The following is an 18,270-nucleotide window of genomic DNA, read 5'->3' as shown; positions in this document are numbered from 1 at the left end:
AATTAAACTGCGCAAGTTCCGAGAAACGCTGAATTTTGAAATTCGAAACAACCAAACCGCGGGCGCTTATTATGCTTCGTTTCAATTATATACCCACAACATCGCGTTTCCCTTTATATAACCCAATTCGCAACAATTGTATCGGGAAAAAAACGATCGTATAGCAGCCAATCCCGTACAGCGGAAACGTATATATACAGAGCCCGGTATATCGTCTTCTCGATCGTCCTCTCGCTAATCCCTTCATCCCTCGCAAAATTAGTACCAGCCGCAAGGACTACACCCCCCGCGCACACACATATACTCTACCAACGACGACGACGACGACGACAATAATCACGCGCGCGCTCACATCTCGATTATTCGGCGAATTCGCCGTACGTGCAGCAGTAGCGCAGCTGCACAAACAATCCCTCTCTCGACCAGTATAGCAGCAGCGCCGGCGAATTCAAGTGGATGAAGCCTACGTGCGGTCAGACAAAAGATTTCATTAGCCTCCAAGCTGCCAAGCGGAAATTCCGACTCTTGCATACCGAATGAGCTGCTGCTGGCCTCTTAAGCTCTCTTGAGAATTTCGCACCTAGTATAAGGCCAGCTTGATAAGAAGGAAAAAGAGAAGCTGCCCCGTGTACTTTCAGATGCTATCTCGGAAGGGAGAGTCGCGCGCGCTATTATAGGGGGTGAGTAAACGTCGACTGGAGGGACGCGATAAGTCATGAGAGCAGCGGCGATATGCCCGGCGATAATCGGATGACGACGGACCACTAGTCGAGAGAGAGAGAGAGAGAGAGAGAGAGAGAGAGAGAGAGAGAGAGAGAGAGAGAGACTATTATCCCGAGGGACAATGTGCCTTATGACACATTCAATGCTTCATGCGATTCGAGTACCATACTACTCGCTGCGGTGTGTATATCCGAGCCACGTAAACAGCAGTTATCAGTCCTTCGTATACATATAAGCTCAGCTCGTCTCGTTTTTCCCCGACGACCAATCCGCGCCGCGGTCGAACCGTTAATAATTACGTATAGAGCTTATATTCGAAACGCTAATTACATCGGCATAAATAACTCGCCCACGCTGATTCGTCGTCAAAAGCCGTAATCGCGTTTCATCGGCAGGGAGCCAATCATATAATCCCGCAGCGAAGTATGCTGTTAATTACTACGCTCCCGCTGAAATCAGCCGATTCGATCGTTAATATAACGACACAACCGCATGATCATCAACGTGTGTTATATGCGTTTCTCTCTTTTTTTTCCAGCAACGACGCGAGCAGCCGAGAGCAACGGTGTGAGCTGTCCGGAGGACAGTGTGCCGGGCGACGACGGCGAATGCAAATGCGTGTCGCCGGTGACTATGCCCTGTCCGAGGCACAAGTGCCAGGCTGGTCAGAAGGCGGTTCAGGTACGGGACGCCGATCCCGAGAGACCAGGCAGCTGCTGTCCGCTGTACGAGTGCCGGAGTCAAGGTAATGATTTCTTTTTTTTTTTTTTTTTTTGTTCGCCTCGTGAACGCGGTGAAATTGTGAAATAATATAGAATTCAGCGGAATTTCCGACGCGTTATACTCGTTAATCAAGAGGGATCGCGAGCAATGTGCCTGCGTGTGAAAATATTATCATACGATCGCTGGTATATTGTTAAGCAAGTTCATGATTATTAACGGTAATCCATTATTATAAGAGGATTTCCGATTACATGTGTTTGCATTATCATTATGACCTTTCGACGTATACCTTTGAAAGAATGTTGTTGTTTTTTAAGTAGAATTAAAAATCTTTCAAAAATATGAAATTTATGCAAAAAACTCAAGCTTGCCAAAATTTTGTCTCTCAACCTGACTTTCTCTTTCTGCGTTTCCAGAAGATGTGATAATGATGATCCCAGAGGACTCGGGCAACGTCCACTGCCGTGACGAGTCCGGGCATCCCCGAGAGCTGGGCGAGCACTGGCAATCCGACGACTTCTGCACCAATTGCACCTGCGAAGTCGGCGGGCCCCACTGCCAGTCGGTCATGTGTCGCGGCTGCGATCATCCCTTGCCTCCGGCCGCAGGCGAGTGCTGCCCCAGGTGCGGATCTCCACCGGTTGCGACCAGCGATAGGAACGCTTCCCTCGACACTGGATGCCGAGCTTTGAGGGACTGCAAGCTCAGGTGCGAGTTCGGGCTGGACGTCGATCGGGACGGCTGCACGTTTTGCCGGTGTCGCAATAGACCTCAGGTGAGCGGCTGTTTTGTTCTTCAATGAGGATCTGGTTCGAGTGGGAAATGAATTTGTTGGTTGGTAAAACTGGAAAATTAGAAGGACGAATGGAGATCAGCACAATAAAGCGATTCAGTCGAAACTTTATCTTTTGTTATTCGGTTACGGATGTTCGCAATTTCAATAAAAATGCTGTGGAGGGAATTCGCATCTGTCAAAAAAAATACATACATCATAATAAAACTGCAAACACACAAGTTCTCTCATTTTTCATCCGAGGAATGCTGGGTATTTTCAGCGTTCAAATTTACGTTACAGCCACTCGAATGTTCCACCGTGAATTTTTTACCAGTACTCGCGATAACGCTACGTGTTATCTTCGTCCAACCGTTCAGTCGTAACAGTAAACAAAAAATTACATTTTTTGAAATCCACTCCGATAAAAAATAACATCGAATCTATCTCGAATGAAATTCCGCCACAAGCTTGCAATTACCCTACAAACAAGAAAAAAAAAGTATTTATTCCGAAGAGCGTTTATACCTGCCTTTGACGCGCCTCGAATCCCGCGTAGCCAGAAAATAATTAAACGCTCTCTCCCCCCAAACCTTCATAATTAACCGTTGAAAATCGCCTCCGCTCTCTCTCTCTCTCTCTCTCTCTCTCTCTCTCTCTCTCTCTCTCTCTCTCTCTCACCGCTTGTAAGTGTAAAAAACTCGCTCAAAAGGACTAAATTACTCGAGCGTTCGATTTAGTCATGCGAAAAAGCTTCTCCTTCGAATGCCAACAGTGGCGCTAATTAACCTTTCGAAAACCCGCTCTCAATTTTCGTCCGAGCAAACATACACGCGAAGGAGACCGTCCAGTTTGAGAGCATAGCTTACTATATGCGAGAGCCGCGAATGGCTGTGGCTTCTGCGAGCGCAGCTCGAGAGCTGTCCCCGCAAGCTTCTCTCCCTCTCTCTCTCTCTCTCTCTCTCTCTCTCTCTCTCTCTCTCTCTCTCTCTCTCTGCACAGACGAAACTGCCTTCGTGGCCACAGGGCCAACAGACGCACGGCTGTCCGGTAAGAAACTATACCACTGACCGCAACGCGGCGTGTATATAGTCGACCTACTTTTTCCTTGCTGCTGCTGCTGATGCTTATGCGCTGTAATCGGATTTGAAGAGGGAAGTTGCCAGCGATGCTTGACTGCTGGCTTTTCGTTTTTTGGATAATCGCTTTTGGCCATTAGCAGGACCGGAGAGAGAGTTTTCGAGCGGATAAGGATGCTGGATGTAGGCCTGTCGCCTGCTTGCAAGCTTATTTATGAATCGATACCGCGCGCTTTATCGTGTGATGATTGATTCCACCTGATATCAAAAACACACAAGCTTGTAACAAATCTTACTTGCGAACGTCCAAGTGTAACGCGACTCTCAAGGGCACGAATCAGCTGCAACGAGACGCTCCGCAAGCTCGACGATGCTGTCCGATATACATCCCGGTAAGTTGGTATTTCTGCGGTCGTAGTGTCAGCGGCGCCGGTGGTCGGATTAGGATCGCGAGTTAATTGGGTGCTGTGGTTGGCATTTTTGAGGGTGAACGTGTAAAGCTACCTGTTTATACCCAACATTCGAAAGCTTGCACGAGTTTACCGTTTCATTCTACTAATGCACGTGTATACGAATTTATTTACAGCTTCGGAAACACTCCATTCTGCCGAGTAACTATTCCATTTATTACGCACACTAAATAAGTACACAACGCGCTTACACTCTTCCATGTTCGATGATTAAATGATTCTATTGCGCTTCTCTCTCTCTCTCTCTCTCTCTCTCTCTCTCTCTCTCGGAATAAAGCTTTACAACCGCAGCTATATGGGCATAATCCAGGCGGAAAAGCATCGAGTGCTGCAAGGTCGTTAATAACCTTTATAAAATTGGAAAGATTACGTTTTTAATCCCGGATTGATCGTTAGTGTTTCGTCGGCTGCTGCTGCTGCAGAGGAGATCAAAAAAGCTCGAATGAGAAATCGAAATTCCCGCGCACTTTTCCAATTTCCCCGTACGCGCAGCGCGCAGGTGTTGCGAAAAAGAGACGAGAACTGCCGCCGACGAAATTGGAAAAGCTTATAGATATTTCTCTCTTTCCTTCGTAGCGGCGATATTAATGAAAGCACATTTTTTACCGGCTTTTGTTCCAGAGTCCGCGTAGCAGACGATATTTATTCCGCGTGTGTGCGCAGTGACGCGGATTGTATGAAATCTAACACACATCTAGTTCATTATGAGATCGTCGGTCGGTTGCCGAATAATTGATTCGACGCGATGAGCGAGTTAATTGTCGGTACGTAATTTAGGTCGATTGTAACGCCGCGAGCGAAAAGTCAACAGCTCATACTTGAATTATCAATAGACGATGGGTATAGGCTTCTTACTCTTTGCTTTTTTTAGCCTCTTTTGCGCTGCTGCAGCTAATGCACCCGCGGTTAGTATAACAAACAGTAAGCGGCTTAATGCACTGCCTCTGCTCTTCGGTCTACCGATGTATCATCCGAGCGATATCATAATGGAGGCATTAGTTGTGTATGTATATAGCTCTATACCTCCTGTTCGCTACATGTCGAGTATTTTATTGCGCGGTGCGCGCGAGTAGCAAAGTGCAACGAGGCACTAAGACACTAAAAGCCTGATGCGTGTACACGCATTAGCAGCGCAACGACTGCGTAATCCGCAGTACATAAGCCCCCGACGAAATATACTTGATGTTAATTTTTAATGACGAGGCGACGCGCGCGCGCGCGCGCGTTTCCCTCGCGTATTTCTAATTCCTACGACTTGAGCCCAAGGGATGGTGTGGCTTTTTAATAACGAAGGGACTACTTCGCTTTAAAGACGTCTATTATGCGCGATGAAATATTCACTAGGAGGGAGAGGAACCTTTCAAGTGGTATGTTGCGCGGAATTGATATTCACCTTTTTGAAATCTAAATTTACTCAAAGTCCAGACGTTTACCTATATAAAAACAACCGACAACTTCGATTTCCACTCCCCGGAAACTTTTATCTACAAAGCTTCGTATGAAAAAAAAAAAAATATCCTGACCGATGTTCTCTCTCTGTCCTTAGGCGGCCGACGAGTCACGAGGTTGGGGCACGATCCAGATCGTCCTAGTCGTGGTCTTGGCCCTGCTCTGCGTCCTGCTAATGGTCCACCTGGTGCACAGTCGTTTCCGGGCACGTCTCGCCCCGTCCGAGGCCGACTTTGCCGGCTACCCCCAGCAGTACTACAAGTGTGTTCCCGTCTACGAGGGCCACCACGTACCCGTCCTGCGACACGCCGAGAAGATCGTCTCCCTCTGAGCTGATCGCCGTCATCTTCTTAATAATTATTACAGTCATCTCTCCCTCTATCGCCGTTGCTGCTGCAGGAGACACATAAACAGACAAGTTCGATATCAGAGCGCGGAGAGAACGATAACGCATATGTAGGCCGACCGAAGTTTTAAGCTAGATCTCACTCACACTTAATACATATTATATACACACACACACACACACACACCGATGAGAGAAGTCCCCCGATGGGGGCTGATTATTGTAGGGTATATATAAATATATATAAATAATATATAGCAATGTAGCCGAACGTGCGTGGAAGAGAAGAGGATGATGTAGTTGGTACACGATGTATAAGCTTATTGTATATCTCCTTCCTATTACTGTATAAAGTATTGCACGTATGTATGGCCTCTTGACGGGGCCGTAATCTTCTGTTAACAGCTCTATCGCATAGTCTACAAGCGACGGAGAACTAATATATAAATCTATATCATATCGTTCTTTACTATTGATTTATCATTATTATTCTTTCTATTATATATGATTATTATTATTATCACGCATTATCATTATGTTAATTTCGTTAGTCGTAGCTACAGTATTATTTGCCAAATGACGGGCTCGTGAGATTGTAATTGATTGCCCGAAGGGGCGGGAAATGTGCGCTCGTTTCTTTTTTTTTTAATTATTAATATTTCCCAGAGAGAGAGAACTATATACAGCACGACGCATCTCTCGTTTTCGCATATAGTATAGAGACAAAGCAACGTTATATTATAGACACGTTGATCGTCGACGTTTTATCGTGTATCTTGTGTAAACGCCGCCCGGATGGATGGGCTAATGTCAACTGTTACGCCGTACCTTAGCTCCTCTATTATCCGCTCCGAGAGAGGGAACGAGCTTTGGCAAACCGAACGCGAAATCGTATGCAAGATCGATTCATTGATCTCTGGACCAGACAGCGTTCGTGTGTAACCGACTCCGTCTTCTCTCTCTTGTTCTTCTACTGCGAAGTTGTAAACAGAGAAACACGTCCGGAGAGTATACTTGCTATTCATGTGAATTCGACAATGTACACATATACGCACAGACCTGGTATTATGTTATGTTCTTTCGACAAAAAAAAAATTAAAAGTATTATTATTACGCATGAAAATAAAGGATTAGCCTGCGAACGAAATTTATTTCTTCTTTCTTTCTCGTATTTATTGTTGATTTCGTATAGAGAAGATTGTTTTCGCGTCGTCTGTATTATTATTATTTTTTATACAATGTAGTCTGTATATTATTGAAGAGAAGCAATAGCGTTTAAATGTTATATGGAGCATAAAACAATGCAAGTTTCTAGTTTGTAAGTTATCAAAGTTAAGTGTATAAGTGAGCAAACTTTTCGTGTACTGTGATGATCGATCAAAAAGAGAAAAATTAAGCATGCTCCGATTCGCAGAAATAAAAAGCATATCACTTTTTCAAAATCTGTTGAATATTCATTAAATATGTTGTACACAATTTATGTATTATCGGCGCGAAGGATTAATCGAGTTGTGAATATAAGATTGATTAAAATAAACTTTGGAGAAAACGTTATTACTTTGTTGATTACACTTCCAGGCGTCGGACCAAAATTATCCATTTGGTGGTCGTAGGCACGTTTCTCGTTGCATTGTTTTAAGCTGCCGCAGTTACCAGTGGCGCAAGAATTAATACGAGCTAATAAATCTTACTGCCCTGAGTAATCATTTAAGCTATACGCATATAATAATAACATCGTTGTTCTAATTGCGCAATAAATGTCGAGTAGGCGTGTTCGTTCGATAAATAATATTCTCTTTAAAGGTGATACTGTTTATAGAATTATTTAATTTAATATTACACAATGTTACAGGTGTGTAACTGATTTGTTTAACACTTTGCTCGGGAATTCTTTAACGTTAACAGTTTAAAAATTCCGTCTAGTCAAGCTTTGAACGGTTCTCTCAATGCTTTGTCAACATATTGTATTCGACACGCAGAAATTTTAAACATTTCAACAAGATTAATTTTTTGCAACCATTCTATAGACTGTTTTGATTCCTCACTGCAAGTTTAATGTAGATTTAAGTAAGCCATCGCGCGTTTGTATAAACGGTTTCCATTTATTGATTGTATAGCGAATAAGATTATATAACAAACGATTGCTCGAACTGTAAAAATAATATACCCTGCACAAATAAACGGCCCGGACGTCGAATTATAAGAATGTGAAAACACAGAAACTGTAAATAAACTCTTATGCTCCGATGGATTGCATCCATCACTGTACTGCTCTTATTCAAAACACTTTTATACTTTCGGATATTACATATCTTGAACCCGTTCTTCCAGGCCAATGGCAATATTTATTTCACCTTATAAACACATCTAAAGCTAAATTAAATTGTAACAAAAAAAAAGAAATATAATAAATGGATAAATATTAAACTAAAGCATATATACTAAACAAGTAATATATAAACAAAGTTCATAATAATACGAACGCTACGTGTAAATCTTGTAATCTTCCGATAGCTAAACCATTTGTGTACTCAAAATATCACGAATCTACCCCAGCAAATACACCGATACTGGCAGGAGCAGATGCGCATCAGCAAGTTTACGAATTAAATGCAGACGCGTTCGAACTCGGAACGAAAGGCACATGCACCCACACATATCCAAATAGCAGTACCGAGTGAAAACCGTGTACTGTCAGAGGTTAGATCGTTGTCTTCTTAAATTAATATATATTTTTTCAATGTGAAAAAGTCACTCGTGAATTATACATAATATACATACGATTACGTGTTACATTGTATTCTCCAATTAAAAGCTCAGTATAAGCTATACAATGACGACGAAGAGATGGCGTAGAAAACATGTAGACGTACTCGTAAGAGATAATCGCATATATTATAGTGTGTGCATGTAGGGGTATATACGCAAAAGTATATCGCATCATGTGTTGATATTATTATCGAACGAATAATAAGGTCAAGAATTTCGTATAAACGTGCAATGTACCTTGAAGACAATATTAATCAAACGGTCGATATGAATTAGACGCGTACGACGACGTAACAAACAAATAAAAATAATTATCAAGCTTTTTTCTCTCTTGTACGACTGATGAAACAGCTGCCTAACAGACTAGAACGGTTAAAAGGCGTGATTTCGTTTGGCTTTTTTCGTTGCGACAAAAAAAAAAGACATGCGCAAACACACGCTGATCTGCCGACATGTGTCCGACCGCTATTGCATAAAAGATTGAGAAGACAAAAAATGATCAAATTTACGAGTGAATAAAAATAAAAATTTGTTTTCGACTAGTGATATTATTGTTAAATATATTATATCGAGTCTCAACCGAGAGATCACAATTGTACATGCTTATATATCTAATGAAATAAAATATAAAAAGTTAATTTAATTCAATACCTCGTTTTTCAGTACACACTCATCACCTTTATCATCCATCAATTCTCTTTTACCTTTCACGTCCGCCGTATACAAAGAAAGTTCATAAATTTAAATCTCCGTATTGACGACCATAATGGCTTTCAGCGAAAGCTTTCTCTCTCTCTCTCTCCCTCTCGCATTCCATTAAAATTGCAATATTATAAAGGGATCTTAATTAACAAATCCAATTAAGCTTTCATCTCCAGCAACGAGAATAACCTGGATTTTATTCAGTTACAGAGTCCACCGCAGAGAATTAAGCGAGGCAATATGTATCTTTGAAGAGTCGCCGAATAATAAGCTTTGATCAAACAGTTGCCGTCACGAGCCAGAGGCACACAAAGACTCTCGCACGAGAAAATAAGTCGAAGCCCACGTGTACAGTAGCCAGTGCAGGTGAATAGGTCGTCGCTCGATTACCTGTCGCGTGTGTGTACCGATAGTAAACCACACACGCGGGCACGTATCACACATACAGCGACGCTTTATTTGTAAACGTCTCGTTAATGCCTCAGCTGGAGTGTATACCAAGGCATCGCGAAAATAGCCGAAGCTGCAAAAAAGCTGCCGCAAGAAAGCCTCGGCAGAAGTGACAGGTTTTAACGTCAAAAGAGCCCGGAGGCAAGCAAACGCGCGCAACCACCGCTGCGAGCTTTTACGTTATATCCACTCGAGAGCCTTCGTGCAACATGCGGAGAGCCCGCGGAGAGAACCTGTGCAGTGTATAGTTATCTCTCTGTGTGTGTGTGTGTATCTATATACCTATATACAGTGTATTATAAGGCTGCGTGTACATATACCTTGTTGCTTTATTATTTAAACGAGGAATTAAAAGCTAAATCTTGGCTTACGAATTAAGCTCCATTAGGGCCGTGCCCGGGCTCGTAATTTATTTACTTTAGAGCTCTGATGCATATATTTTCGCAGATTTGGGTCTCTGTTGACTTAACGGCTGTGATTTACGCTTTATACACATTTTTCGATAATGTTTCCACCAGCTGGCTTATCAATTACGAACTCAAGTGTAACTTTGGATTGATCAAATTTTTTCTTTACTCTTGTCAATGTATTCTCTCATTCGAATAAAGTTAGTTAAACAGATCGCAAAAGACTTTTAAAAATCAGTACTAAATTTCTAATCATTATCATAATAAAAAGGTAAAACTGTATATCTGCCGTAGTCGAACAGTAACGTAAAGTCATACAAACGATTGTGGACTGGCCTGACTTCTCTAGTTTCAATTGCAAAAATAGGTGGCGCATTAGCACTTTCCCGTTTTCTTCATCACGATCTACGCGCAAAATGTATATATAGCGGTGTGTCACTCTGACAGAACTACCTTGTTAGGCCTGCTAGTACTCGAGCCGCTCATAATATAACTGCTGAGCTATACACGAAGTATGCGTATTATAAAATCGCGCCATTTTTAAACTTCAAACATTAAGTAAAATCAATCGATTGTAGTTCGCGTAAGGTAGATTACCTGCCTTACCGACCGCCACACGAGGAAAGAAGAATCGAAAATCCGTATCTTCCATACCGACAGTCGACCCATCGAATGTACCCTCGAGTGTGGGATTACCCTACGTAGCTGCCTACTGTTTCTAAACAAGAGAAGTGCATTCGAAGGTATAGAAACTCGGGACGTCGCTGTAAATCATCTCGAATTCACATCAGAGATTGTAAATAAGAAAAACTCGTTTCTGATACACATTGATTTTTCTATATTATATACAGTACATGTACAGTCACAATGTTTCGATAATACTAATATTTTATACATTTACATCATATACATATATAGTCGATTTAAGTATAGTAGATGATGCTCTTATTTACACCTGCGCTAGATTAATGGAAGTAAAAATGACAAAAGGTAGAATTATTCGTTCGATAAGTCGATTCTCCGAGGACAATGTTTATAACCCTACGAGATGATGATTTTGTACACGCGAACTTGCATCGCCCTGCGTTGAATATTGCATGCATCACGTCGTTTTCTCTTTCTCTTATAATCCGATCAAAAAATTCGCATTCATACGCGCAGTATAGCCGAGAACGCGAATGGTGTGAAAAAAAAAGGAATCAAAGCCATAATCTGCGACTCGGACAGCAAAAATCACGCATAGTACGATCGATGCTTAAAAAAAAAAAAAGAAAGAAATAGTATTCAGCACGCATTCGTCGAAGTAGAGGAGGAGATCAGTGTAACAATAATGGTAATGATAGGTGAACCAGCCGAATGAGTTCAGAGCAATTTACAGCAGTCGTCGGCGGACTGGCAGTAGTGAGCCTCGTCGTGGTGAAAGTTGGCCTCGTCGGCCCTCAGAAGACTGCAGTCAGTCGGTCACATCGAGGGCTGGGGCGGTGGCAGCATGCTCTCGTAGCTCGAAGCCATTCCGAGCTGGTGGTGATGGTGGTGGTGGTGAGAGCCCGTCATCATCTGGTGGTGGTGATGGTGACTCTGCTGGTAGTACTGGTGGTGCGAGACGTTCGAGTGGGCCGAATAGTACACCGGACTCTGCTCGATTTCTTTTCCTGGAAATTTAATGGTGAGTCTGAATTTTTTTTGTGATGGACAAACGAACATATTAAACACAAATGATGTACTGTGTCAATTCTTTTCAAAACATTCAGGAACGTAGAATCGAGTCTAATTAAAGCGAGCATCAGGTGGAGCTTTAAAAAGGCAGTTACATAAGAATCGCCGCCACCTGCTAAGAGGACGTTATTTGGTTTCACTTTAATGTTTACTTGAGGATCAACTCGTGTTATTTTTACCCTCGATGCAGGAGCTCGAGTAGCACATAAGTTATAGGTGTATATACGTCGCTCACGGCGTGTGGCGCCTGCAGCGGGGGGCTCTATTCAGGCATTCATTTGCTTGCGCGTACTGCCAACGAGAGCCGAAAAAAAGGTACGTATCGAGATAATTGCAGTATTGCCGCGTATTATCACTATCGGCGTGCGAATAAAAATTCGAAGAAAAAAAAAACAACGAGTTTCGAAACAACCCCCTGTCAAGCAACCATCCGCGTTACCCCCACCAGCTTTATACGCGAATCGAAGCCAGGCCCATTAAAAACCTTTATATTTATAAAAAAAAAAGCTAATAAAATAAAAATAAAAAAATACTAACTGTCGTAGAGATCCCTGGCGTAGGCGCAATGCGGCTTGACGTCGCCGATGGGGCTGAGGCCAGCCGCGTGGGGGTGGGTCGTGTGAACGGGCGAGGGCGTGACCACGGGACTGGCGTATCCGTGGTGATGCGCCATGGCCGTCGTCGGCCCGATACCCGGCGATATGCCCATACTCGAGACTGGCGACATCGTCAGCGACGAGTAGCCCGACTCTATCGTCGTCTGTAGAGAATTGTTACTGCCGTTCAGCGACTGTTGCTGCTGCTGCTGCTGCTGTTGCTGTTGTTGTTGTTGGGATTGGGGCTGTTGCTGGTGATGATGAGAAGCGGTACCCAAGGGGCTGGTGAGCGGGTTGGACGCCTGGCAGTTCAGGGGTAGCATGTCGCTGGAAAGAGACAGAGAGATGTTTTATTTATTTTTCTGTCTTTTCTACTTACGTATTACAAGTGCAAGCGATAATTGAAGTAAATTTTGTTTTAAACACTCGAAGAGTCATTAAGGTAATTACAACAATACCATGACTCAAACCCTTTCACTAAAAAAAAAAAAAAAAAATTTCTTCGCGCGTGTCCCTCCGTCGCGTCGTTCCTCGAAAAATTTACAGCTATCCGCCGTCCAATTTTTTTCCCGCTAATCCTCACGGAAAAAGGTACGTTACGGAAAACTATCGCCGGGAAAAGTTCCCGGGAACTGTCTCTCTCTCTCTCTTGCGCGCGCGCACGCACGAAATACCTAATAGTCTCTCTCTCTCGCAGAACCGAGTTCTGGCGCGCAGATGTGCGACTGCTGCAGTCCTCACCATTGTCTTTCGCTTGCCGGAGAGTCTCTCTGCGGCCCCGTCGCTCTCGAGCTTACGACACACACGTGTGCTTCTGGGAAGGGAAAAGTCGCCAGCTCCTCGTGGCCGTGAAAAACTGACCGCGCAGGATGAGGTCCGCGCACACGTATGTGTCGTCGTCGCGAGAAGCAAATTAGAAGGAACGAGGAGAAAAACGCGCGAGTCTGTCCACGCGGGGAGTCTGTCTTTGGGGACGGACGCGCATGTGTGTGTGTGTGTGGTGTTATAACGCGGGTCTGATCCGTCGTTCGGGCACTTGTTGCCGCGCCGAGGGAAAATCTCGTTATAAGCGAAGAGAGACGAAGAGTGCGAGGGATCGGATTTGTCGAGGGTGTGTTTACTATGTAAGCGCGGGGATTATTACGGATGATTTGATTTGGCCGAGTTCGAGAGGGGAAATCAGTGGCGTTTATGATTATGATTCTCGCTGACGTCCTTCTTTCAGGAACTAATCGTGACGTAGACCTCTGAAAAATGTATATACCACTCGAGAACTATTTAGCAAAACCGATCCCCCCAAACAAATGACACTGCCTTATCCCAACAATCTCGCTTTCCAGAACCGACAAACTCTCAGCTCGCGATATAATTCCTTGACCATACAGCACAACACAGAGAGCTCTTGCTCGCGTCAATAATTCCCGCCCCCTCCAGTCGCGCGACAAAGGCGCGCTGCTTATTTTTTCTTCTTCCACTCTCTCACTCTCTTTCTCTCTCCTTCCTTCCTGCAGTCGCTTTCTTCTTTCACGTCTCGGGGGAGGTATACGCGCGCCTTTCGAGAATTCAATCTGGAGCGAGAGAGGGGCATTTTTAACGACCTTTTTAATTTGCTCTCTCCTCTCCATACTGCCACGCAATACCCGAGTGTATATACTTTTGCGTTTTTGAAAAAAGGCGCGATTTTCAAATTCGAAATCGAAGCATCGCGACAGCTCTCTCTCTCTCTCTCTCTCTCTCTCTCTCTTTCGATCGGTTGTATAGGTGTGTGTATAACACGCCCGAGCACACGTTCGCCGAGGGTGTGAACAGCTCAATAGTCTGAAAGAAGAGCCGTAACCGAAGCCGCGGAGCATATAAAACGGTAATGGGGCGTTGCATTTCCTCTTTCTATTGCCCTCGCGAGCCACAGGCAAGGGACGAGATTTTTCGAGGGCTAATGATTTTCGTAGACATCGACCACTGCTTCGATCTAGAGCAGTTCCTAGAGGGAACAACGCAACTTTTTAAAAAGTCGCGAGCGTCGGCGGCGGTCCGCGTGACCGTGAGCCCCTCGCGTAGCCATAACAAAACTCGTCGCTCGCGCGCCGTTTCTTCGATATATTCCTCCGTCTCTCCTCGCGCCATTAACTCGAGCGTTTTTTTTCTCTCTCTCTCTCTCTCTCTCTCTCACTCGCACTCTCCCGTCGATCCCTTATATTCCGCCGGCTCGCGCGCGGAAAAATATCCGGGCCTCATTCATAAAGCAGCGCGCACACACACACACATGAGCGCATTACTCAGCAGCAATGCGGCGATATCCGGCGCTGGATTAAAACGCGAACACATCGCGGCGTGTCGCGCGAGCCTCTCGAGTCTCCGTTACGCCTTTTATCAATAATAACACGAGATAAGCCGACGCGTTTTAGGTATAGAAGCGAAAAATTCTCGTAAAACTCACGCCCTTGGCTGGGGCGTACGGTCCCTCTGCCTCCTGTTCTTGAACCAGTTGGAGACCTGGGTGAGCGTCAGGCCGGTCTTCTTCGAGAGGTTCTTCTTCTCCTCGGGATTGGGGTAGCGGTTCTTCAGATACATCTCCTTCAGCGCGTTCCTCGAGCGCTCCTTGAAGCAATAGATCGTCTCCTCGCCGTCCCAGATGGTCTTGGGTAGTGGGAACTTTTTGCGCAGTCGGTACTTGTCGACTGCCCCTAGGGGTCTACCCCGTACCTTCTCCTGCTCGAGGTAGTGCGACTTGAACCACATCTGCTGGAGCTCCGGGTGTCGGCGCTGGGAGAACTGGTTCGACTCGAGGATCTTGTAGACCTCGTAGTAGTTGCGCCGGTGGAAGGCCACCGTTGCGCTGGCAACCAGGACGCTCTCGCTCATCATCCGCTGCTTCGGCAGCGAGTAGATGAATCTGCGGGGGAGACGGCTCGCTTAGATCGCCAAGAGAGAGAGGGAGGATGCGAGGAAAAAAAATAAAAAAATAAAAAAAAATACCCACTGACTGAGCTTCTCGATGTCGCGCCGCTGGAGTAGAGCCTCGCAGATGCAGGCGACCTTCTCCGGGTCGTAGCTCTGCGCGCCGACGACGTTGCCGCTTCCGAAGATCGTCGCCGGGGAAGCGGTAGTCGGCAGGCCGCACGAGCTCATCTCCACCGACGGCTGCTGCTGCTGCTGCTGGTGCTGCTGGTCCATCGACTGCTGGATGAAACTCGCCGTCGGAGGGCCCGCACTGCCGAACATGTCCCTGGCTCTGGAGGTGAGCTTCAGCATGACCGCGGCTCGCTGCTCCTGATCGCCGGCACCGACGTTCGACTCGCAGCTCAGGCTGTCGATCGAACCTCGCACCGCGAGCTTCATTTTCACTCGAGGCACTCGCGAAAAAGTCTATCAACTGTACAACGACTATCTAGCGCGAGCGGCATAGGCTCGCGCGCGCGAACGACTGTGTTCAGCGGCTCGACGGGCTCTCTCTCTCTCTCTCACGAGTATTGGACGAGGGAGGGGAACGCGTGTCGCCCCTGTAGTCGAGCTCGGATTGGTCGCGAGGCGGGATTCTCGCGGCTGAGGGGCGGCTCCGACGATCTTTCCCTTTCTGCACCCTCGAGATCCATGTGTGTGTGTGTGTGTGTGTTGGGAAAATCGGGAGATGAGCGCACTTTTGCGCGAGAGAGAGAGAGAGAGAGAGAACGTCGGCGAAATTATAACGAAGCGCATATGCGAGCGACTTAAGGTGTTGGGTGACCGAGTTGACGCGTTCCGTTTCCGGTGTTTATCCGTCGCCGAGAAGCTTCTTTTTCTCGCTCGCGCTTGGCGAGTTTGTTTTTTTTTTTTTTTTTGTTGCTTTTTGTTGCTTTTCTCTTGTCGTCGCGCTGCGCGGCTGGACGGGAAGTTAAAGCGCGTAATGGTTTTTGTTTTTTTCGAAAAATGAACGAATCTATGTTGTACAGGTTGAAGTATAAGACGCAGAAAGAAACTGCTGAACCAGCGGATCTCGTGTTTTTGTAACCGAAAGCTACATGCGCTGTCTGAAAATTTCTCACGGTTATATGCGATTGAGTAACTGCGTACTATATTCGAACTTTGAGAAAAAAAAAAAATAAATAAATAATAAAATAAAGCGTAAATAATAGAATGCAGGAATTTGTATTTTAGAGCCTCGTGCGCGCGCGTTACAGGTAGCTAGAAAGCGCGCGCCGGTCGACAAAGGATTAGCCGCGCTCGGAGAGGAAATTTGAAAATACGCGTGCAAGATATAGGCTTAATATCTTAAAAGCTTTTGTATACGCTCCGTTTCCCTCTCTCCCGAACAAAGACGGCTCGCGCGCGCTTTTTCTGCTCCGGCTGTTCGAGGCGCTAAACAATTTTGGTTATCGTTTTATTTTACCCAATCGCGGACAAGCGGCGAAAAAGAAGATAACACAGACAGAAGCCGCCAGAGGCCGATTGATCGCTGGGCTATTATACATCCGGACGAGAGAGAGACGCGCGAGGGCTTGGGTAGATCACAGGACGTACACGCAGCTTCACAGAGCTCAACGAGAGAAGACGTCTGTTCGCGGGGCCAATCCGTGCGCCGACGCAGCCACGCCTCGCAGCGCATCGCACACAGCTCTCTCTCTCTCTCTCTTTGATATATCCGCCGCCACTGCTGCTCCGCCTCGACTTCCTAATTGTTCGCGTATGTGTCGCCCCCGAGATTGTTTATATCCCATAGATTCTTGATGATTGCAACTTTTCTAAGCCTCTTATAAGCGCGCGAAAACGTCTCGATCAAAAGCGTCCGCTCTGATGATGACTTTTTTCTCTCTTATTCGAGAGAGAGAGAGAGAGAAAGAGAGGATTATATCGTCCGCGGACTCTGATCTCACCTTGAAAGCATCAGCGCGCAGTTTTTGAACTAGGCCAAACTGTTCGAGAGCAGCGAAAATCCAGGAGGGCGTCGGCGCCTCTCTCTCTCTCTCTCAGGACGATGGCGTCTTGTTCGATCGCGAGTCTCCCGTTACTCCAGCAGCAGCAGCAGCAGCAGCAGCAGCAGCTCTTCCCGGGGCTTCAAGACTACCTCTATATATCTATACCGCATACAGACGGCATTTTCCCTCTTTACGCACTCGCGTTCCGGGCTTAATTGCATTCCTGATGCTCTACTCGCTCACGCGTGTCTGTATGTACAACTGCGCGAAAGAAGAAGGGCCGAGAGTTGATTCCCATGGAAACTGGTGTGCGCGCGCGCGCCCGAGTGTATCAGCCGATCAATCGGTGTTGGCTTTCACGCGACGAGCAGGTTGGTGGCCCCTGTAATAGCGATATGTGACACTCGCCGATAAGCCAAGTGTTATATCTCCGATGCGCGAGAAGCTCTGTGTAGTGCAGTTGTCGCGCGCGATTGTGATTTATTTTTGCAATGCAGTTCGGTATATATATATATATATATATATATATGTTGCGACGCAGCCGTTGGAACGAGAGGAATGTCCGAGCGAGCGTAGAACCACAGAGTGAGAGGGACGTCGGATCGTCGTCATCGAGGAAGGTATAAGCGCAGCCGAGCGCGTCTAGATTATTCGCCCATTAGGCTCTATGTATTCGAGATGGAGAGATCGGATCTCTCTCTCTCTCTCTCTCTCTCTCACTCTCTTTCCTTAAAACCACCGCCTCGAGAGCCCTCGGGCCATCTTACACGCGGTATTATCCTCCGTAGGCGTGAAAAACAGGTAGCGAGCGCTAATGCCCGAAAATATGCTCTTTATGTGTCACTGGCCTGGACGTATAGCTTAAAAAACAGAGATGCATAGACTATAATAGTCATAGGCGCTCGAGTCATTAAAGAGCCGGATTTTCGGCAGCTGCAATCAGCAGAAAGAGAGTCTCTATACTTTGTCCAGACGCGGAGCACTGTAATAAGCCGAAATTGACGATTACACGGTTAGTTAGATGCGCCTTGATTTCAGGGCACGACCCCGTATGGACTGTCATCACAGTGTATATATAGGTGTACCTATGCGTTACTGTATATACCCCCTTCGTTACAGGCGCACGCGTATATATATATATATATATATATATTTATTTTTTTTTTAAGGGCGACG

The 18,270-nt window shown here is 45.6% G+C and overlaps 2 protein-coding genes across 9 annotated transcripts in view; one reads left to right on the top strand and one right to left on the bottom strand.

Annotated features, from left to right (window-relative positions):
• LOC100677936 (cysteine-rich motor neuron 1 protein) overlaps nucleotides 1-8,979 on the top strand; it is a 112,553-nt gene extending 103,574 nt beyond the window's left edge. For 6 of the 7 annotated variants that reach the window (XM_032598553.1, XM_032598556.1, XM_032598554.1 and 3 more), the window contains 3 exons: nucleotides 1,262-1,468; nucleotides 1,863-2,221; nucleotides 5,314-8,979. In XM_032598553.1, the coding sequence (XP_032454444.1) occupies nucleotides 1,262-1,468; nucleotides 1,863-2,221; nucleotides 5,314-5,547 (800 nt within the window). In that variant the 3' untranslated portion in view covers nucleotides 5,548-8,979. The remainder of the gene's footprint in view (nucleotides 1-1,261; nucleotides 1,469-1,862; nucleotides 2,222-5,313) is intronic. The other variant, XM_032598558.1, reaches the window with a different exon arrangement.
• A 1,725-nt stretch (nucleotides 8,980-10,704) lies between these two features.
• LOC100122540 (homeobox protein SIX1-like) lies at nucleotides 10,705-17,576 on the bottom strand. Of its 2 annotated transcripts, XM_008215348.2 has the most exons (5): nucleotides 17,053-17,576; nucleotides 15,183-15,509; nucleotides 14,640-15,095; nucleotides 12,144-12,529; nucleotides 10,705-11,542 (listed from the first exon to the last, which is right to left on the bottom strand). In XM_008215348.2, exons 1-5 carry the CDS (start codon nucleotides 17,061-17,063, stop codon nucleotides 11,352-11,354), a joined length of 1,371 nt encoding a protein of 456 aa, XP_008213570.1. In that variant the 5' UTR covers nucleotides 17,064-17,576; the 3' UTR covers nucleotides 10,705-11,351. The 2 variants fall into 2 exon arrangements, with proteins under 2 accessions (XP_008213570.1, XP_016840231.1); XM_016984742.2 differs by lacking the exon at nucleotides 17,053-17,576 and having other exon boundaries at nucleotides 15,183-16,270.
• Between the last annotated feature and the right edge of the window lie 694 nt (nucleotides 17,577-18,270).

Source organism: Nasonia vitripennis, chromosome 3 (assembly GCF_009193385.2).
Source record: "Nasonia vitripennis strain AsymCx chromosome 3, Nvit_psr_1.1, whole genome shotgun sequence".
Taxonomy (NCBI): Eukaryota; Metazoa; Arthropoda; class Insecta; order Hymenoptera; family Pteromalidae; genus Nasonia; species Nasonia vitripennis.
The sequence above is the reverse complement of the archived record's forward strand: the minus strand, read 5'-3'. Positions and strand labels throughout refer to the sequence as shown.

Excerpts from the sequence above, each read along its gene's own strand:
- LOC100122540 (XM_016984742.2), bottom strand. The coding sequence starts at position 15,541 with ATGAAGCTCGCGGTGCGAGGTTCGATCGACAGCCTGAGCTGCGAGTCG. Across the intron at positions 12,530-14,639 it reads CGTACGCCCCAGCCAAGGGC|CGACATGCTACCCCTGAACT; the intron begins GTGAGTTTTACG and ends GTCTCTTTCCAG. Across the intron at positions 11,543-12,143 it reads CGCCAGGGATCTCTACGACA|GAAAAGAAATCGAGCAGAGT; the intron begins GTTAGTATTTTT and ends TTAAATTTCCAG.